The 23611-nt window shown below is 44.0% G+C and overlaps 1 protein-coding gene across 7 annotated transcripts in view; it reads left to right on the top strand.

Moving 5' to 3' along the window:
• UNC13B (unc-13 homolog B) overlaps positions 1-23611 on the top strand; it is a 409040-nt gene that overhangs the window by 261918 nt on the left and 123511 nt on the right. For all 7 annotated transcript variants that reach the window (XM_073553139.1, XM_073553142.1, XM_073553141.1 and 4 more), the window contains 4 exons: positions 107-181; positions 5178-5397; positions 7175-7402; positions 7611-7752. In XM_073553139.1, coding sequence (XP_073409240.1) covers positions 107-181; positions 5178-5397; positions 7175-7402; positions 7611-7752 — 665 coding nt within the window. The remainder of the gene's footprint in view (positions 1-106; positions 182-5177; positions 5398-7174; positions 7403-7610; positions 7753-23611) is intronic.

The following is a 23611-nucleotide window of genomic DNA, read 5'->3' as shown; positions in this document are numbered from 1 at the left end:
ATTGTACGGCGCACCCCTGCAGATCACTGTCCTGACTCCTACAAGGTGTCTCGAGTAAGCAGTAACTTCTAATTCAGGTGAAACAACTAAATCTTTCTTCTTTAAGTCCCTGGTGCAGTCCAGGAAGGCCGGCATTACCTCCGCTATGGCCACGAGAACGTCACTCAAGGACGAAGACTTGGTAAGAATCTTGCATCCACAAATTAAAAATCTTAGCACCTCATGATTTACACGAGCGCACCTCCTATAATGCCACAGCTGCTGCAGAACCTCGTAATGCATTCCTCAGCTGGTGCAGAACCTCATAATACAAACCATAGCTGCTATGGCTCCTCATAATGCACACCTCAGCTGTTGCAGAACCTCATAATTCAAGCATCAGCTGCAGCAGAACCTAAAAATGCACCTCAGCTGCTGCAGAACCTCATAATGCACACCTCAGCTGCTGCAGAACCCTATAATACACACCAGAGCACCCCTTATAATGCCACAACTGCTGCTGAACCTTGTAATGCATTCCTCAGCTGCTGCAGAACCTCATAATACAAACCATAGCTGCTATAGCACCTCATAATTGCCATGTCAGCTGCTGCAGAACCTCATAATGCAAACCTCAGCTGCTGCAGAACCACTTAATAATTCTGCAAATGTATGAATGTAGTAATCTAGAACATCCATTGCCTGTACTCAGGAGCTGGAGGAGCCGTTTTCCACTTGATAAGCATTCTGCACTCTTGAGGAAAGCGCTGCCTGGATGTGACAATAAATAGCTTATGCATAATGTACTATCGATTTCTTGAGGGACTGACCCTGCAAATGCTGACATAACATTGTGACGCAGGAGTGTACAATCTTAGGTTCATGGAAAGGATTAGTCTTGGAGACCCCGCGCCCCCTCACAACCATGTCATGACTTATTCACGATTATTTAAGTTCAGATTCTGAGGCGAGGATTGTGTGGAGGATTCTTCTGCCGTATGTGAGCGACAGTATATGAGTCTTCATGGCATCTGGCAGATAATTCAGTGGTTAATTATAAAAAGCACAAAATAAGAATAATTTTATGTCACAACCAAGAACTGGAGCACTTCTACTCTGCAATACAGTGCACATACTAACCCTTTAGAAATGCTCTCAAAATTGCAAAGAAACATTATTCATAAGGACTAGACCAAGAGCATGTACATATACCTGCTATAATACTGCGCCGCACATATAGGAATATAACTACTATGTTACAACCACTATATGCGGGAAAATAACTACTATAATACTGCCCCCTATGTACAATAAAATAACTACTATAATACTGCCCTTATGTATGAAAAGATATCCACTATAATACTGCCCCTATGTACAAGAATATAACTACTATAATACTGCTCCTATGTACAAGAATATATATCTACTATAATACTGCCTCCTATGTACAAGAATATAGCTACAATAATATTGTCCCCTATATACAAGAATATAACTACTATAATACTGCCTCTGTGTATACGAATATATCTACTATAATACTGCTCCTATGTACAAGAATATAACACTATAATACTGCTCCCTATGTACAAGAATATAACTACTATAATACTGTTCCTATGTAAAAGAATGTGACTACTATAATACTGCTCCTATGTACAAGAATATAACTACTGTAATACTACCCTCTATGTGCAAGAATATAACTACTATAATACTGCCCCCTATGTACAAGAATATAACTACTATAATACTGCCCCCTGTGTATACGAATATAGCTACTATAATACTGCCCCCTATGTATAAGAATATAACTACTATAATACTGCCCCCTATGTACAAGAATATACTATAATACTGCTCCTATGTACAAGAATATAACTACTATAATACTGCTCCTATGTACAAGAATATAACTACTATAATACTGCTCCTATGTACAAGAATATAACTACTATAATACTGCTCCTATGTACAAGAATATAACTACTATAATACTGCCCCTATGTATGAAAAGATATCCACTATAATACTGCTCCCTATGTACAAGAATATAACTACTATAATACTGTTCCTATGTAAAAGAATGTGACTACTATAATACTGCTCCTATGTACAAGAATATAACTACTATAATACTACCCTCTATGTGCAAGAATATAACTACTATAATACTGCCCCCTATGTACAAGAATATAACTACTATAATACTGCCCCCTATGTACAAGAATATAACTACTATAATACTGCCCCCTGTGTATAAGAATATAGCTACTATAATACTGCCCCCTATGTATAAGAATATAACTACTATAATACTGCCCCCTATGTACAAGAATATAACTACTATAATACTGCTCCTATGTACAAGAATATAACTACTATAATACTGCTCCTATGTACAAGAATATAACTACTATAATACTGCTCCTCTGTACAAGAATATAACTACTATAATACTGCTCCTCTGTACAAGAATATAACTACTATAATACTGCTCCTCTGTACAAGAATATAACTACTATAATACTGCTCCTCTGTACAAGAATATAACTACCGTACTATAATACTGCTCCTCTGTGCAAGAATATAACTACTATAATACTGCCCTCTATGTACAAGAATACAGCTACTATAATACTGCTCCTATGTACAAGAAGCTGGGTGTCCGTTTGGGACCCAGAGACTCTGCCACTATTCACACTAGGTAGGTTTTAACCGTTAGTGTAGTTACTGTCTCATATGGGTACACCTTGCCGTGGTGGGACAGCTTTATACTTTTTTGAGCAAAATAGTGTTTACCAAGTACCCTATGTTATTTAATGCACTTGCTTTTTTACTTATTGATTTTCATTAGGGTATATACATACATTGTTTTTCCTTTGGTTTTGCTTGCTCTTATGGCCAGTGTGAACATGCTTTTACATCATGCATGTCATTCAAGTGTACTCCAGTTCAGTTTTTTTGTTTTTTACTGCTCCTCTGTGCAAGAATATAACTACTATAATACTGCTCCTATGTACAAGAATATAACTACTATAATACTGCCCTCTATGTACAAGAATACAGCTACTATAATACTGCTCCTATGTACAATAATATAACTACTATAATACTGCCCCTATGTACAAGAATACAGCTACTATAATACTGCTCCCATGTAAAATAATGTGACTACTATAATACTGCTCCTATGTACAAGAATATAACTACTATAATACTACCCGCTATGTACAAGAATATAACTACTATAATACTGCTCCCATGTAAAAGAATATAACTACTATAATACTGCTCCCATGTAAAAGAATGTGACTACTATAATACTGCTCTCTATGTACAAGAATATAACTACTATAATACTGCTCCTATGTACAAGAATATAGCTACTACTGCCCCTATCTACAAGAATATAACTACTATAATACTGCTCCTATGTACAAGAATATAACTACTATAATACTGCTCCTATGTACAAGAATATAACTACTATAATACTGCCCTTATGTACAAGAATATAACTACTATAATACTGCCCCCTATGTACAAGAATATAACTACTATAATACTGCCCCCTATGTACAAGAATATAACTACTATAATACTGCTCCTATGTACAAGAAAATAACTACTATAATACTACTGTCTATGTTCAAGAATAGAACTACTATAATACTACCGTCTATGTACAAGAATAGAACTACTATAATACTGCTCCTATGTACAGGAATATAACTACTATAATTATGCCCCTATGTACAAGAATATAACTACTATAATACTGCCCGTGTATAAGAATATATCTACTATAATACTGCCCCTATGTACAAGAATATAACTACTATAATACTGCTCCTATGTACAAGAATATAACTACTATAATACTGCCCATGTATAAGAATATATCTACTATAATACTGCACCTATGTACAAGATTATAACTGCTATAATACTGCTCCTATGTACAAGAATATAACTACTATAATACTGCTCCTATGTACAAGAATATAACTACTATAATACTGTCCCTATGTACAAGAATATAACTACTATAATACTGCTCCTATGTACAAGAATATAACTACTATAATACTGCCCCTATGTACAAGAATATAACTACTATAATACTGCCCGTGTATAAGAATATATCTACTATAATACTGCACCTATGTACAAGAATATAACTGCTATAATACTGCTCCTATGTACAAGAATATAACTACTATAATACTGCTCCTATGTACAAGAATATAACTACTATAATACTGCCCCTATATACAAGAATATAACTACTATAATACTGCTCCTATGTACAAGAATATAACTACTATAATACTGCCCCTATGTACAAGAATATAACTACTATAATACTGCCCCTATGTACAAGAATATAACTACTATAATACTGCCCCTGTGTATAAGAATATATCTACTATAATACGGCCCCTGTGTATAAGAATATATCTGCTATAATACTGCCCCTATGTACAAGAATATAACTACTATAATACTGCCCCTGTGTATGAGAATATATCTACTATAATACTGCACCTATGTACAAGAATATAACTACTATAATACTGCTCCTATGTACAAGAATATAACTACTATAATACTGCCCCTATGTACAAGAATATAACTACTATAATACTGCCCCTATGTACAAGAATATAACTACTATAATACTGCACCTGTGTATAAGAATATATCTACTATAATACGGCCCCTGTGTATAAGAATATATCTGCTATAATACTGCCCCTATGTACAAGAATATAACTACTATAATACTGCCCCTGTGTATGAGAATATATCTACTATAATACTGCACCTATGTACAAGAATATAACTACTATAATACTGCTCCTATGTACAAGAATATAACTACTATAATACTGCCCCTATGTACAAGAATATAACTCCTATAATACTGCCCCTATGTACAAGAATATAACTACTATAATACTGCACCTATGTACAAGAATATAACTACTATAATACTGCCCCTATGTACAAGAATATAACTACTTTAATACTGCTCCTATGTATAAGAATATAACTACTATAATACTGCACCTATGTATAAGAATATAACTACTATAATACTGCTCCTATGTACAAGAATATAACTACTATAATATGGCTCCTAATCCTGTACATAGGTGACACATGTCTTTGTACCGCTTTTGTTCCAGAAATCACATGTGTATAAGAAGACTCTACAAGCCTTAATCTACCCCATTTCCTGCACGACCCCTCACAACTTTGAGATCTGGACTGCCACGACCCCCACCTACTGCTATGAATGTGAAGGCCTACTGTGGGGAATAGCCAGGCAAGGGATGCGCTGCACCGAATGTGGGGTCAAGTGTCATGAGAAGTGCCAAGATTTATTGAACGCTGATTGCCTGCAACGTAAGTGACCCTCCATAATCATCTTATTCCGGCCCACATTACCTGCCCTCACCTCACCCAACTTGCATGACGGACGTGTTCTTGAACCGCTGCCTGTGATTGGCCCTTAGATACGGCGTGTAGCCCTGCTTAACTTTTTTGCCAGCTGTGTATATGTCAGGAATTGCAGAATTTTCTAACACTGAGTCACCTGGAAAGTGCTGACAGTGTCTGTCACCTACCTGCATTTGTTACATCTGGCAGCGGAGATTCTGCTTCTGATCGGCCCCGTCTTCCCCTCTGGTGTAACAATCGCTCCGCATTTGATGCACTCCTGCCTTGACGTTTGCTTCTTGTGCTGGATCGCACAGGGGAGGGAAGTTTCTAATTCACTCACCTTTGGGGAGGGGAGAGAAGGACCAAGCAGGGATCGTCTCTCTAGCGCCACCACTTGCCCCAGGTCAGTCAGGGAACTGCACCGAGGGCAAATAGTCGTTGGAAAGGCTCCCCTTATAAGTACAAGTTATGGAGGCACTCCCAGTGAGGGGGGATATACATCACCAGTCCAGGCTGGAGAAATATGGCTACTGTATTTAATTCCTGGTAGCTATGCTTTGTAACTCAATAACGCAGAGTGCTAGGGGTAGCTGAATGTTATGGGCTTGTGGGAGAAGGAATGCAGATTCTGATAATGTGCTCGGCTACGCTCAGAGATATTTAATTCCGTCATTATAGGTCATTTTCTAGATTCCATATCTCAGAGCCTTGGCTGTAGCTGCACAAGATTTCACACCCTTGTGATAACTGCCAGGGACACAGGGCTTCAAAGGGCTTGTTCCTGGAGCTAATTAAAGGAAAACATTGGATTGCTCTTTATGGCCTGGGGGAATGCAGGGGTGGGAGCACATTTTAGGAGTGGAGGGAGATCTCCTTCGTCCCTCACACTTCTGTTTTATTTTTCGGCTGAATTGACTGAATCTGCCTTTGCCCATTTTCTCCGCAAACCGACTTATGGCAATAAAGTTGCTTCGTTGCATGAAAGTTTCTAGCTTTGTAATATACGTTATTGTTTCTGACGGTAAGTCGAGATATTAGAGCATTTTTCAGTTATTAGGGTAAGTGCACACGTAGGTTTTTGGTTGTGTGGATTTTGTTGGAAAATCCGCAGGACAAAAGTCCTGCGGTTTATCTGCGGATTAGCCTGCGGTTTTGCCCTGCAGTTTCACATCTCATAATGATAAGGTGTGAAACTGCAGCGGAAACCGCACAAAGAATTGACATGCTGCGGATTGTAACCCGCAGCAAAACCGCGCGGAAAAATCTGCAGCATGTGCACAGCGTTTATTATTTTCCATAGGAAATAAAGGTACTGTACAATGCAGCAGAATCTGCTGCGGACCCGCAGAGCCAAATCCGCTGCGGATCTGCAGCAGAATCCGCAGCGTGTGCACATACCCTAATGCTTGATCAATTTCTAAGGTTTTTGAAGTATTTTGAAATTCATGCTTGTACTCCAGTTGCATCCAAAGCTGCATTTACAGTATATCCAGTTGCAGGACCATATATCTTTGCCACCTGAGTTACAAATTATTGTAAAGTGTCTCCTACAAAATTGGCCCCTGTATAGACACTGAATAAGGAGTAGATGTCAGTGATTTTAAAGTGTTGAATGCAGCTCTGGTTGTGATTGGAGTATAAGATGTAAATGAAGATGAGAGCACAACAAGTCCTTGAGTTTTTAGAAACTCTTTTGTGGACATCCATGCTTCATGTGTACTGGTCAATGATGTCTCCACAGGTGCAGCAGAGAAGAGCTCCAAGCATGGAGCAGAGGATCGCACCCAGAATATCATCATGGCTATGAAGGATCGGATGAAGATCAGGGAAAGAAACAAACCTGAGATTTTTGAGGTCATCAGAGATGTCTTCACTGTGAGCAAGGTTCTCCATGCCCAGCAGATGAAGACCGTGAAGCAAAGTGTCCTGGATGGCACGTCAAAGTGGTCTGCCAAGATCACCATCACAGGTGAGGAGGTTGTCCTCTTCTATGGTGTCTACCACCCAAACCTGCGTTCAAATATGGGTGGTCTTCACAAAGAAGATGGTATTCTTAGTAAGTAATAGAGATGAAAATTTAAGCTAGGCTTAGGTCTGTCTTCTCGGGGAAGAACAGAAATGTCATCGTAATCTCACAGCGGAATAAGTGTCTTACACAAGTGTCCTCTTCCTTCTAGTTCTCTGTGCTCAGGGTCTTCAAGCCAAGGACAAAACGGGTTCAAGCGACCCCTACGTCACTGTACAAGTGGGCAAAACCAAGAAGAGAACAAAAACGATATATGGCAACCTGAACCCGGTGTGGGAGGAGAAATTTTATTTGTAAGTTTATTTTTATAAGATGTCTCAAATTTTGGCCTTGGTCTACATAGGTCAGTCGTGTCCTGGCTGAGGCTTTGTGTAAGCAGAGTTTAGGTCATGTTAGATTGTCAGCCTCTGGCTATAAACAAGAATATCACCCTTTACTTACAGCAAGCAGAGATGTTGACAAGAGTGAGGAATTGAAACACAATTTTCTATCTTTTTTAAGCTTTGTTTCTGTGAGACTTTTTAGGTTCAGATTATCAATGATGCCTAAACTAAGACGTTAGGAAAAAGGAGACGTGGCAAAAAAAAAATGTTACTTTAGTACCTACAAGAGGATGTTCTGGCACTGGAAAAAAAGGGGGGCATCCCATATGGCCGTTGGTGCTCCACCCTAGTCTTGCTTTGTCCTGGTGTACAGGGGGAGCTGTTAATAACTCTTACAGCGGACCTGTCTCCAGATATCACAATACAAACTGCATACATTAAATGAATATCTGAGACCGGATGAGGCCGTTATACATACTTTGAAAACCCATATCAGATTGGCTGTATGATCCTTCTTGAAAGTTTTTCAATCTGATAATTATGACCTAAGAAGCAGGAAGGGATGGTGGCAGGCAAGTATCCTTTATTCAGTAAAGGAGCATCATTGCGTGTTGGGGTCAATTTGACCCCTTCATCAGGACAGTTCACAAATTGAATTGGTTATGAACTGATGAAGGGGTCAGTTGGACTCTGATACGCGTTAGAAATTAATGCTATAAATGTCTTCTAGACACTCCTCTATTGTTACTACAGGGCCCCAGCTCACTCCCCATAGGTGCGTCTTACCCTGTTGACTTGAGATTTCTGACCGCCATAGACCCCCCTCTGCACTCCTAGTACCATCCTGAAGACCGATGCGGGGTCCATCTCTGAGACCCTTGCCCATGAGTCCTAAATGTGCATAGACCATAACTGTCAGAGATGGGATTGCCCATTGATGAGCTACAGTCAGTTGGGGTGACCGTGGCTCATTTGGGGGCTTGTGCTCTGTGCTGGCAGTGGCCCCCGGGCTCGGAGCAGAGCTGTGTGTCTTTCTGCACGGCGTTGGTTTAATCCCTCATTAAGGCTGGCTGCGCTGTACTGGGAGGGTCGTCTGAGTCACAGGCCCGGGGCTGACAACAGATCACTTTACAATCCGCCGTTGCTACTTTTACGTTTGTTTACTCGAAGTGGCGTAGGATGAGACGATGCCAGCGGCCACCGCACAATGAGGCATCGTTCATGCAACATCATTTTCGTGTTTCCTAGGTTTTTGTCTTCATGGAATTTCCACCCTTCCAACACCGACTAATGTATATATATACCAGTAATGGAAGTTATTCTCCAACGTGCCTCAGTGTGCTATTCCCAGCTGAATACTGAGCAGCACAGAGGATTTCAGGGAACAAGTATGCTAATCTTGTTGGAGGTGCGTCCCCCAAGCAGCACTGAATATTTCAGGAGGGGGATGAGCTGATCTTGGGGGTGATGGACCAAAATGACACCATGAAAAGAACAAGGTCTTCCAGTAGCACATAGGGTGAGTGTGCAGACTCATGAGGCAGGAGATGGAGGCTGCTGGTGGGTTTGTTCCCTTTCGGGTCGTCCTCTGTATGGACACAAGTGTTAGGACCCCGTCACATTAGACCCACAGGGGCTTTCATCACCTCCTATCCTGCATCCATAGACATCAATATGGAGTCAGCCACTTGGCAGCTCCTGTTCTTCGGAGAGGAATTTCTACAAGATTTTGGAGGCGTCATCCTACACCCAGAAGGTCATTTGTGAGGTCAGACACTGATGTTGGGGAAAGGCCGGGATCACATCCTCCGAACTAGTTCATCAGGTGTTGGATGGGGCTGAGGTTGGGTCTCGTGCAGCTGCTCATCATCTTCTTCAACCATACTCCCCCCACCATGTCTGTATGCATCTTGTGCACTGGCCACAGTCATAAGGAACAGTAAAGGACTTTCCCCAAACTGTTTCCACAGAGCTGGAAGCTACAATGGTCCACAATGTCTTGTGCTGAAGGACTAAGATTCTAAGAGGCCGAAGCCGGTCCCTGATAACAGCTCATAGTATTATCCCTCATCCACCAAACTGTCTAGCAGACACTATGCAGTCAGGCGGGTAACGTTCTCCTGGCATTCCCCAAACCCAGACTTGTCCACCAGATGCCATATAGAGGAGTGTGATCCGTCACTGCACAGAACACATTTCCTCCATAGTCCATTGGTGGCGGCGGCTTTATACCACTATATCTGATGCTCGGCATTGTGCTTGGTGATGTAAGGCTGCATGCAGCTGCTCGGCCATTAAGCTCCTGGCATGGGCACAGTTTTTTGCTGATGTTTTTACCAGATTAGGTCTGGACTCTGGAGTTATGGAGTCAGAAGAGTGTTGGTGACTTTTCTGGTCTCGGCTCCTCAGCACTCTGTGACCCCGATCTGTACCGTTACGAAGTCTCCACTTCTTTGTGGCTGAGTTGCTGTGGTTCCTTCTGCTTCTCAATATCACTCACAGGTGATGGGGGAAAGAAATGTCCTGACCTGACTTGTTACCCCTGTGGCTCCTATTACAGGATCGTGCTGGTATTGGGGAGCTCAGCACCACTGGCCATTCAGTCATGTTAGTAAAGGCAGGCGGCATGGTGGGGGGCCGGAGGTTATACAGCGGGATCAATGGGACTGATTAATATCCTGAATTTGGCTAAGACATGGTTCCCAATTCACAGTATGGGCACCGGTATCTGCAGTATATGCCGGCGGCCGTTCTCTCTAATTATTTACAGGCTTTCGTCATCGGACTCCTATTGGGAATGTAATGTCACTGTCCTGCTTCTTGGCTGTGATTTTCTTTCTGCTTTGTTCTCCGTTTGCTATTTGTGGAACGACATTAAACCACTAATGAATCATTGCTCAATTACTGCCGAAACTAAAGTTGAACTCCGCATAACAGTATGCGCTTATTACAGCTGTCATAGTACAGCGTGGTGTGAACAGGGCGGATTCAGTGGGGTACGGAAGTTTCTGCGGTGACATCTGGTGACACAGGCTTATGGGTAACCTATAACTACGCGGGGGTGTTTATTAATACTTTTCTTTCCAGCATGTAGGTGTCCAAAATGAAAATCATGAGATTTCACATTTCTTTTATCTCCAGGACTAAGTTTTAGTTACATTGTACTCCATTCACTGGATACGCAGGTCTGCGCACGGAGCGGCAGAGCTGGATACGCAGGTCTGCGCACGGAGCGGCAGAGCTGGATACGCAGGTCTGCGCACGGAGAGGCAGAGCTGGATACGCAGGTCTGCGCACGGAGAGGCAGAGCTGGATACGCAGGTCTGCGCACGGAGCGGCAGAGCTGGATACGCAGGTCTGCGCACGGAGAGGCAGAGCTGGATACGCAGGTCTGCGCACGGAGCGGCAGAGCTGGATACGCAGGTCTGCGCACGGAGCGGCAGAGCTGGATACGCAGGTCTGCGCAAGGAGCGGCAGAGCTGGATACGCAGGTCTGCGCACGAAGCGGCAGAGCTGGATACGCAGGTCTGCGCACGGAGCGGCAGAGCTGGATACGCAGGTCTGCGCACGGAGCGGCAGAGCTGGATACGCAGGTCTGCGCACGGAGCGGCAGAGCTGGATACGCTGGTCTGCGCTCGGAGCGGCAGAGCTGGATACGCTGGTCTGCGCTCGGAGCGGCAGAGCTGGATACGCTGGTCTGCGCACGGAGCGGCAGAGCTGGATACGCTGGTCTGCGCTCGGAGCGGCAGAGCTGGATACGCTGGTCTGCGCTCGGAGCGGCAGAGCTGGATACGCTGGTCTGCGCTCGGAGCGGCAGAGCTGGATACGCTGGTCTGCGCTCGGAGCGGCAGAGCTGGATACGCTGGTCTGCGCTCGGAGCGGCAGAGCTGGATACGCTGGTCTGCGCTCGGAGCGGCAGAGCTGGATACGCTGGTCTGCGCTCGGAGCGGCAGAGCTGGATACGCTGGTCTGCGCTCGGAGCGGCAGAGCTGGATACGCTGGTCTGCGCTCGGAGCGGCAGAGCTGGATACGCTGGTCTGCGCTCGGAGCGGCAGAGCTGGATACGCTGGTCTGCGCTCGGAGCGACATAGTGGAGCCGGTTATTCAGTTATGTGCCTTGATGCAGCTGAGCTGAGTTTGTGATCTCGCACATTGACAGCAGAGTCGTGTGTGTGTGTGTGTAGACAGTATCTTGAAACAGCAGAGCCAACTATGCAAAAAGCCACCTTGATACAGCAGCAGTAGAATGTGAAGACATCAACTTGGAACAGTAGAGTTGAGTCGGCTGGCTGGCACCTTGACTCAGCAGAGCTTTGTGTACAGACATCACCTTGGAACAGTAGAACTGGGTATAGCGACTAGCACATTGACGAGGCAGAGCCAGGTGTGTGGCATTGCTGAGATGAGATAGTCAGGAGGCACCCTTTGGCCCTGAAATAGAAGAGTTTGGATTGATCGTGACTGATGAGGGTTGTAGTCAGTGTGCGTTAACTTGGCTGATGGGGGTAAAATTAAGACTCTGGTGCTAGGACAGGTGAGCAACAAAATGTGTAAATTAATTGACAGCTAATTACTCACCTTAGTGATGTGTCCCTTCACAATCTGACGTGATCCAATTATTGCTGACCCCATTGGGCCATGTCCTGTCCTATTGACAGTCACTTGGTTGTCCTATTATTGGTAGGTTTCTGAGTGTGACACAAGAGAAGGTTCCATTATCTCCAGAATTAATGTTTTACTGGGGTGAGACTGGATTATTGTATGGGCGGTAATGGATTCTCGGCTCCATCGAGCCCTTCTGTAATAGGACGGAGAAGGTCTGGTGAAGTGGCTGTCGATCACTGGCACTTGTATGTTTGCTGCCTCGCTGCACCCTAATCCACATTAGCCGTGTCAGCCCCAGCCTGTGTGTTTCGCAGCGATGCTTACAGTCTCCGCTGACATTTAGGTCACAGCACCTCTCTGCTCTGCACATTGTCACCACATGTCTGCGTCCTGTCACCTCTCTGCTGGTGTGAATGAGATTACTCCGACAGCTCCCCGCGCTGATGAGGTCCTGCCGATCTATTCCCCCCACTATGATATCACATTAACCTTTCATAACACACCGCCTCCGCCCAGAAAACTCGCAGGGACTGATATTGATTAAGCCTTCCATGTTATTTGTCTTCTGTGTGCGGCAGCATCTGAACAGAACTGTACCACCACATACTTGGAGTGCCGGGAGTAATTACCCTTACTGATGAAACGTTATCATCCTTGGAATTTTATACTATTTTTAGTTTTGCACGTTTTTTTTCATCACTTTCTTTGTGCTACATCGTATCTTACACTTTTTCTTGGACTTGAAAAATATTTTTTTTTTTCGCCCCATGTGCACTTCCGCCAGCATACAAGCACACATTCTGGGCCTGAGAAACTGGAGGTGAAAACTCCGTCTTCTACCTGATAAGTAGTAGATGGATCTATCCAGATGTAGACCTGTTTGTCTCCCCATAGTCACCAAGTCACCTCTTTTCTTCACCTTGGTTCCCAGTGATCCATGTATGGGGTAGACGCTCTAGCCCTTCACTGAAAATCAGCCTGGTCGATGTATTTTTTTTTTCCTGTTCTTCTTTCAAGAAGAAAAAGCTCAGGTCACTGGGTTGTTGTGATTCTTCCAATCCCTCAGGGCTTTCTAAAACTGGAACCCATTTGTATTCCAAATCTAGAAAACATGTCTGCTAAGTTGAAAGCCTAATTCTATAAACCCAAGGTCCCTCTGAGGCAGTCATCCTTACTCTATAGCAAAGAGGAAAAAATTGTCCCAAATGTCGTTTATAATAAGATTCTGAAAACTGTATCCTGATGTCCTGATACTCTACCTGACTCCTTACATCCAGACCTCTCCTGAATCCTGGATTTCCACCAAAAGGGGTTAGAAAAAGGTCCCACGCCCAGTACTCTAAAAGTAGAAGTCTTGCCCGTATGTTCATAGTTCGGTAAACATCTGGTAAATCATGGATGGATAAAATGGTTAAGAGTGCGACCAGCCGTTTATCTCATAGGGTCTCTAGTCTGCTTCCATCTTAGTACTTAAACATTGCACTTAAAGGCCTAACTCAATCTTGAAGTTTATTAATGATACATAGCTTTATTCTAAGTAGCCATCACTACAGCAAGAAGTGTTTGTGAACTCCAGGCACACTCTACTACAGAACCCTACTTACAAAAAAAATGGATTTATTATCTATCTAAAAAATATTTTTTTTTTTTTTTTTTTGGAGTTCCATGTATCTCTCATGGAATCTCTCCACCCTATTTTGGCAAAATTCGTCCAACAATAAAGGAGAAGTATTCCGTTCATCATTAATAATAATAATAATAATAATAATAATAATAATAATCTTTATTTATATAGCGCCAACATATTCCGCAGCGCTTTACAGTTGAACAGTTTCAAACACAACAGTCATAAGTAACAACGTTAACAATACAATAATTAAAGCGAAATAAGACGACCCTGCTCGTGGAGCTTACAATCTACAATGAGGTGGGGGAGATACAAAGCACAGGTTTGTATTTACAATGATGTATTTACAATGATGGTCCAGCCATCTTCAGGGGGTGGGGGTTAGATGGAGATAGTGAATGGGCTACACACACACACACACACACACACACACACACACACATACACACACAAACATAACATGACTTTGATTACTGAATGTGATAGGCCGCTCTGAACAAATGTGTTTTGAGCGAGCGCCTAAAACTATGCAAATTGTGGATGGTCCTAATATCTTGGGGTAGAGCATTCCAGAGAATTGGCGCAGCACGGGAGAAGTCTTGGAGTCGGGAGTGGGAGGTGCGGATTAGGGCAGAGGTTAGTCGAAAGTCATTTGCAGAGCGCAGCGGTCGGTTAGGCCGATAGACAGAAATGAGGGAGGAGATGTAAGGGGGTGCCGCACTGTGGAGAGTTTTGTGGGTGAGAACAAGTACTTTGAATTGTACCCTGTAATGAATTGGCAGCCAGTGTAACGACTGGCGAAGAGCGGATGCGTCTGAGTAACGATTAGCCAGATGGACAACCCTGGCTGCTGCATTAAGGATAGACTGGAGAGGGGAGAGTCGAGTGAGAGGGAGGCCAATTAATAGAGCATTACAGTAGTCCAAGTGGGAGTGGATCAGGGCGACAGTGAGAGTTTTTGTTGTTTCCATGGTGAGAAAAGGGCGGATTCTAGAGATGTTCTTTAGGTGTAAGCGGCACGAGCGGGCAAGAGATTGTATATGGGAGGTGAAGGAGAGATCGGAGTCAAACATAACACCCAGACAGAGTGCCTGCTGTCGGGGTGTTATTATGGTGCCACCCACAGAGAGGGAAATGTCAGATTTAGGGAGGTTGGTAGATGGTGGGAGCAGAAGTTTTGGAGAGGTTGAGTTTCAGATAGAGAGCAGACATGATGTTGGAGACTGCAGACAGACAGTCAGTGGCATTCTGTAGTACAGCGGAGGTAAGGTCAGGGGATGATGTGTACAGTTGTGTGTCATCAGCATAAAGATGGTACTGAAAGCCAAATCTGCTGATGGTCTGTCCAATTGGGGCCGTGTAGAGAGAGAAGAGAAGGGGGCCAAGGACTGAGCCCTGAGGTACCCCAACAGCGAGAGGAAGAGGAGATGAAGTGGAGCCAGAAAACAGAACACTGAAGGAGCGGTCGGAAAGATAGGAGGAGAACCAGGAAAGAGCAGTGTCCTTAATGCCTAGTGACTGGAGCCTAGAGAGTAGGAGAGGATGGTCAACAGTGTCGAAAGCTGCAGAAAGGTCGAGAAGAATGAGCAGAGAGTGGTCACCATTACGTTTTGCTGTCAGAAGGTCATTGGTCACTTTGATGAGTGCAGTTTCTGTCGAATGTAGGGGGTGGAAACCGGACTGTGAAGGGTCTAGGAGGGAGTGAGTGGAGAGGTAACGGGTAAGGCGGGAGTATATCTGGCGCTCCAAGAGTTTAGAGATGAAGGGGAGATTGGAGACTGGTCTGTAGTTGTTTGTGCAGGATGGGTTGAGGGTGGGTTTCTTTAGTAATGGAGTAATGATAGAGTGTTTGAAGGAGGAGGTGAAGATGCCAGAGGAGAGGGAGAGATTAAAGATTGTAGTTAGGTGAGTTGTGACGACTGGAGAGAGAGACTGGAGGAGATGTGAGGGAATGGGGTCGGTTGTGCATGTAGTCGGAAGAGGAGAGGAGCCTGGAGACTTCTTCTGTGATGGGATCGAATGTGGAGAGTGAGCCAGGGGAAATGCAGGGAGGGATGGGAGTCACTGAATTTGGTGATTGGGAGCGGATTTCCTGACGGATATTGTCTATTTTCTCTATAAAGTGGGAGGCAAGTTCATCAGCGCAAATGTCTGCGATAGGGGCTTGTGCTTTTGGCCTGCGGAGGGAGTGAAAGGTGTCAAAAAGTTTCTTGGTGTTGTTGGATAGTGAGGAGATCAGGGTGGTGAAGTAGGTCTGTTTGGCGAGGTGAAGGGCAGAGTTATATGTCCTTAACATAAATTTGAAGTGTATGAAGTCTTCTGGTGTGCGTGTTTTCCTCCATAAGCGTTCAGCACACCTAGAGCATCGCTGGAGAAATCGGGTTTGCGATGTGAGCCAGGGCTGTTTCACTCTGTGTTTGGAGGTTCTGAGGGTGAGGGGAGCTACTTGGTCAAGGGTGCTTCTAAGAGTGTCATTGAAGTGATGTACAGCCAGATCAGGACAGGACAAAGAAGAGATTGGGGACAATGATGAGTGTAGGGAGTCTGAAAGTGTATGAGGGTTAATGGCTTGTAGATTTCTGACTGAATGGTAGGTAGGAGGGTGCTGGAGTGAGCGAGGATTTGTGAGTGTAAAGGAGAGAATGTTGTGGTCAGAGAGGGGAGGCGGTGAGTTATCTAGGTAGGAGATTGAGCAGAGCCGGGCGAAAACCAGGTCCAGGGTGTTACCGTCTTTGTGTGTTTCAGAGGTTGAGAGCTGAGAGAGGCCTAGAGAAGTGGTTAGTGATAGAAGCTGGGATGCAGATGTGGAAGTGGGGCTGTTAATGGGGATGTTGAAGTCTCCCAGGATAAGGGTTGGTAGTTCTGAGGACATGAAGTGCGGCAGCCAGGCAGAGAAATGGTCCAGGAAGTGGGTGAGTGAGCCTGGGGGCCGGTATATGACCGCTACTCTGAGGGAGAGGGGACGAAAGAGCCTGATGGTGTGGACTTCAAAAGAAGGGAATGAGAGTGATGGAACTGGGGGGATGACCTGGAAAGTGCATTGTAAGGACAGGAGTATGCCGACTCCACCACCAGGTCTGTTTGTCGGTCTCGGGGAATGGGAGAATTGTAAGCCACCATGGGAAATGGCAGCAGGAGAGACAGTGTCAGAATCCTGAATCCAGGTTTCCGTGAGGGCCAACAGATTCAGAGAGTTTTTCAGAAAGTAATTGTGTAGGAAAGGAAGCTTGTTGCATACAGACCGTGGATTCCAAAGGGCACAATTGAAAGAAGGAGATGAAGGAGTGCAAATAATATTAGTAAGATTATTAAGGTTTCGATGTGAGGTAGGGTAGGGGTTGAGGTTGGGGGATGGTGGACCGCGGTTGGGGGAGATGTCCCCTGAAATCAGTAGGAGCAGGAAGATAAAGAGCAAGTAGTTTTTGGAATTGTATGAAGATTTTTTGTGCAGTGTGTTTGGGCAAGATGGGCTGAGGTTTTTTAAGAAGGTGAGAAGTGCATGGGAGCTGTACATGGGTTGTGCGTAGACTAATTCTCCAGTACCACAAAAGAATTAATGCTTTCAGAATAGATCAGTATCTCTTCATTCGTTATTGTGGACCTAATAAAGACAAGGCAATGTCTAAAAAATACCATTACCGCCTGGATCAAGAAACCCTTCCCAAGCTCATGATCTGCCTCCTCCAAAGATATTAAAGGCTCGTTCCATCAGAGCCACCTAGACTGCGTGGGCGAACGTCTCCATCGTGCAGATCTGCTACCTGGTCCTCCGTCCATACCTTTTCCTTAATATCTTAAGTTTCCATATGGATGAAATGTTCTCCATGCTATTGTCCCACCCTGAATATGCATTTATGGTGCCCTGTGGTGTCGTGGAGAGGAATTTGGGAACATAGAATTAGACCTAGCAGTAATTCGGTTTCTAGAAACCCTCCATGACAGTACGGATATACCTTCGTTGTCTTATGTTTTCCTTGGTGTTAAATAATTAGAGCATTCATGCTGGTCTGGTTATTTCAAAATACTCGGAGGTTGCAACAGATTTATCCTCTTTCCTGTCCCTAATTAGGACATGGAGTCCAACCTTCCATAATGCCACTGTGGGGGATTCCTAGAAAGCAGTTTACTGCTAAGTCCAGTTCTATTTTTCATAAAGCCTACGTACATGATATGGGAATTATCTTGACAGCAGGATACATCGTTGGACTGATCTATTTCTATCTGTTATCAGCAGTAATGTGATGGAGGGAAATTAATTTTCATCATTTCTCTGTAGCATTTCTAAAAGCATTAGTCCTCCTTTATTTATCCAAATATCACTAATGGATTAAAAAGGTGATCATTCAGGAGGATTTCACCCCCCCCCCCAAAACTTTTTATATGTGTTTGTAGCTCTTTCAATGACCAATCCAGAAATACATTTACATGGTCAAGTCCGTTCCTCCCTTACTGATCAATAAAATGCTGACGCGCGATGGTAGTTCTGAAGCCTCTGTCACTCCAGCTCTATTCCCTGAACAGGGTCACCTCCCGTTGCTAGACTGACTGCTCCTTTCCCCGAATCCAAATAGCATAGCGGCTGTCGGTCAACCAGGAGGAGGCGGTTCTGGGAGGGGAATAGAGCTGGAGTGACGGAGGCTACAGATCTACCATAGCTCTTCAGCCTAATTTGCATATTAATTCAAACTCTTAATTCTCAATAATGGAAGAATGGACTGGGCATATAAAGGAATTGCTGGACTTGTATTTGAAAGGGCAACATGCGTATATAGTTTTGAGAATGAAATCCTGCTGACAGATTCCCTTTAAAGCTACATCTGAAATGGCTAACCAGAACATCCTCTAAAAGATGGAAATGGGTCTGTCCACGGATGGATATTTGCAATTCATAAGTGAAGTGGCGGAATTGGAGTATTGGATAGTTGCAGTTGGACTATTCGCACATCTTTCTGACCTATTTATTACATATATCTATTATTATTGTATGAAGTTAAAGATTTTATATTGGAGTTGGGCAACAATATTTGCAGGACCACGGCCTCCACGTCTGTGGACCATGGCAGTCGGACCAGGGTAGCACAAACTCCATTAGCCAGCACCCAATTGCCGGGGTTCTGGATGCCTTTTGGGATTGGCAAGCCCCTACCGCGACATCATAACGTTGCTGCGTGACGCAGGTCACAATGTAGCTGGATGCATATTACAGCTGCTTTCCATAAATGAAAGTAAGTCTTATTTTACATATCAATTAATAGAAAAAGGAGATTGTCATTTCAAAGCAGTCCGCACTGCTATAGTAAGGAAGGAGGTCCAGAGTGGAATAGGAATTTCGTAGCTTTTATTTTTACTCTTTTCATGCTGGCACCAAGCCTTAGTAAAAAAACAACCACTAGCACAATCCATCCACAGTTTCTGCTATATAGTGTGTTTTTGAAAAAGGGTGTAAAAATCAATAAAATTACTATTCCACTCTGGAACTGCTTCCTCTCGACAGACTTTTGAGACGTCAATCTCCTTTTCCTGCTATTAATCACTAGAGGCATCCAGGATTCCGAAAATGGCATGATGGCCAAAGAAGTTGGCACTGCCCTGGTCCGGCTGCCACGGCGTACCAATGTGGATGTTGGATCAGGATCCTGCAAAATTTTTTGCCTAACTTGAATTCATTTGCAAGTAGCTTTATTCACAAAAATAGAGTACAGGATCTCTAGTGCAATTCTAAAGATCAGTATCGACCCTTCACGAAGCCTTGTCACATGACTTAGGATGTACGGTAAAGTCAAACCAGAATCTCCATTTGCATATAGAAGGGTTTTTGCGAAATCTGAGACTGGGTGGGTGAGAGACCTCTGACAAGTTGTCCTAAGGGATACATTTTCTCCTTTTAAAGGTGGTGGCTCACAGATCGTTAGGAGTCTGCATAATTCTGTAGAATTTTACAATTTTTTTTCCTTGTTGGGCACTTTTATCGCCATTAGGATGGAGTCACTATGCGCATGCCTGATCGCTGCTCCATTTATTCCTTCTGGAGCTGTCGGGGGAAAAAAGCCAAGCACGTTCCTCGGTTGCCCCGTGAAGTCCACACTTGCCCTTGCCATGAACAGATGATGATTGCACTTGATTGCTGTTGCCGTCACCCATACATTGCAGATTACATTTGATAAGACTGTCTGTTGTCTCCAGACATGATCCGACAATGATGATGTATTTCCTACGATGTTCCCCAGCGAGGCCAGCTGATAATGCCTCTCTGATTAGACGGAGTGGACACAGATAAATCTCCATCCAAGGAAGATGAGATGATTATATAATGTGCAAACTACGAGGGGGCATTTTATAACCAGGATCTCCTACATCCCAAGTTCATGAGAAGTTGATGGGTCATGATGAAGTGTCTTGCACTTTGCAGGTGGCAGCCTTAAGAAGACCTTTCATATCCAGCTATGTAAAAAGGTCTCCTGATTGCAAACGACCTGTGGAATATACCGTAATTGATTGCAAATCGGCTACTTTCTGATATGATGAGGTAGTAAAAAGCAGACAATCCCTTGAAAGAGAATCACTGTCAGAGACCGGCCAATTTAGTTTGGATTATCTCTTTGGTGGCATCAGCTAAAAAATAGTTGCATAAGACCACTTTCACACTTGAGTTTTTTTGCACTGCACTGCGTGCGCAGTGCAAACGAGCATAAAAAATGCATCATGTGTGTTTTTATGAGTTTTCTTGTTTTTTTGCGCATGGTTTTTGCAAAAAAGCATGCGTTTTTTTGCGCTGACTTGCGCATGACCATGCGCACGTCAGCGCTCCCATAGACTTTAATGGGTTTTTGGGTGAATTTCGTGCACATTTCGTGCGCATGCGTTTTTTTGAGACAGGTCGGACGCACAAAAAAATGCAACAGGATGCATTTTGTGCGCCCGGGCGCACACTACAAAAAAACGCATGCGCATACAAACTCGTGACAATGCGCACCCATGTTAAGTATAGGAAGAAAAAATGCATGCGCATTTATGCACAAAAACGCAGCGCAAAAAACGCAAGTGTGAAAGTAGCCTTAAAAAGGCAAAAAAAGAATCCCGGTCTGCTATGTGTTATATGCTACAGTCGTGTCCAGGATTTTGTCCCAAGAGAAGTTCATTATCCCATGAATTAATGTTATTTGCTTGTATATTACTGAATAACACTGCTCGTACCGTCACATTACTCCGGCATCTTCGTATTGGTGCTAGCTGTTGAGCCCCTACCATACAATACTAGATGCCAAACAGCTCTCCGTATGTTCCTTGGTGTGAAGCCCTAATTTTACTTTGTGCCATGCACAAAACTACAGTGCTAGCCACAGAGCCCCCTCCTGAAGGCATAGCCACCGAACTCTCCCTAGAAAGATGTCACATACTGACCCATGATTTGGGCCTTTTGCCAGCATCATCTATGATGTCCCCATAACATTTTTCAGCTATCCATATAATTCCAAATATCACCAGATGCAGAGTCTCAGCCCATACTGTGCCTAAGCCAGACCCCACTTACAGTGCAACACCCTCCATATAATTTCCTACGCCGGCCCATATTGTGCCATTTGGAAGCTTTCTATTTGTGTCATTCATAGCAACCTGATAAAATTAAAGTTAAGCCCTCACAATACCACATCCAGAACACCCCTAAACAGTCCAAGATACAGAGCCTCTCCCTACACAGTGCCATAAAGCCCCCTCCCATAAAATGATTGCTACAGCCACTGCATTTATCAAAACTGACTTGAGTTGCAACAAAGCCCCCTCCATAAAATGATAGGTGCAGAGCCGCACCCCACAGGGTGCCTATACCAGTCCACTCACTGTGCCAGCTGCAAAGCTCCCTCCATAAAATGATTAATACAGAGCCCTATCCCACACTGCCTATATCAGAGCCCACTCACCGTGCCAGCTACAAATCCCCCTCCATAAAGTGATTGATACAGAGCCCTATCCCACACTGCCTATATCAGAGCCCACTCACTGTGCCCCCTCCATAAAGTGATTAATACAGAGCTCCGTCCCACACTGCCTATACCAGTCCACTCACTGTGCCAGCTGCAAAGCTCCCTCCATAAAATGATTAATACAGAGCCCTATCCCACACTGCCTATATCAGAGCCCACTCACCGTGCCAGCTACAAATCCCCCTCCATAAAGTGATTGATACAGAGCCCTATCCCACACTGCCTATATCAGAGCCCACTCACTGTGCCCCCTCCATAAAATGATTAATACAGAGCTCCGTCCCACACTGCCTATACCAGTCCACTCACTGTGCCAGCTACAAATCCCCCTCCATAAAGTGATTGATACAGAGCCCTATCCCACACTGCCTATATCAGAGCCCACTCACTGTGCCCCCTCCATAAAGTGATTGATGCAGAGCCGCACCCTACACTGTGCCCATATCAGACCAGACTCACAGTACCGGCTACAAAGCCCCCTCCATAAACTTTCAGCTGCAGAGCCGCACCCCACACTGTGCCATGTGCAGAGCCTCTGAACAGCGCCAGCCATAATGTCCACATAAAATGAATTGAGCCCACCATATAGTGCCAGATCCACAAGACCCCGATATGGCCCCATACGGTATCGTGTTTTCTGAGACTAAGGCCCTGTGCACACATTCGGTGATTTTTTTTACCTCAGTATTTGTATCCAAAACCAGGAGTGGGTGAAAAATACAGAAATGGTGACGAGTTTCTATTATACTTTTCCTCTGATTGTTCCTCTCCGTATTTTGGCTTACAAATACTGAGGGAAATAACTCACCATGTGAACATGGCCTTATGGTGCCAGCTACAGTGGGTCCCCATCCAATGCATTATACCAGTCATACAGCCATCCATTACCCCTCCATGTTCATGTGCCCTTCCCTCCACCAATATGTGGTAACGACACAAGATAAGGTTTTAACCCCACTATGCCACGTCCGCCTTCCTCCCCACCTGCTGCCCCTATGAAATGATAAACTATTGTTCTAGCCATCATATATGAACATATGGGCCGCAGCGCTGCCATCGTCCTCGGACTCCTCTGGCCGTCTGTGCGGATATGCTCTTCGCGTGTTTGCACGCTTCTTGCCCCGCACGTTCCAGTTTATCCTCTCATTCTAATCTTATAATATCAGGTTAATTAGCTTTGCCTGAAATCTGTCCATTTTTTTTTTTCTATTTATGATATATTTTTCAAACAGACAGATTGTGTATGGGTGCAGCAGGCGGGGGACGATGGGAGAATAACGAGTCACCGCAAGAACAATGGAGCCGCACAAAGCCGAAAATAAACCCTGTGTGAGAAGTGTTTGTGCTTTCTGCTTCCATCTCCTGAAGGACACAACAGGGAAAAAAGGAGACGCAGGAAAAATCAGAGATGTCGTCCTGAGAAAAAGCCATTAGCTTTACAACAATTAGCGAGGGCTTAAGGGGGTTTGTCATCAGGAAATAAGCTATTGTGTTTGAGATCGGATTTTTATTTGAAGTTTTTTTTTTTAATGTTGATTATTTTTTAATTTCTTTTTTTTAATTTTCCTTATCACCTGTTTATTTTATCAACAATTTTTACACTGGCCACTAGGAG

The sequence above is a fragment of the Dendrobates tinctorius genome, unplaced genomic scaffold (genome assembly GCF_039654945.1).
Source record: "Dendrobates tinctorius isolate UK_male_01 unplaced genomic scaffold, ASM3965494v1 ptg000197l, whole genome shotgun sequence".
Lineage (NCBI taxonomy): Eukaryota > Metazoa > Chordata > Amphibia > Anura > Dendrobatidae > Dendrobates > Dendrobates tinctorius.
Note: the sequence above shows the minus strand (reverse complement) of the source record. Positions and strands in the feature narration are given on the sequence as shown.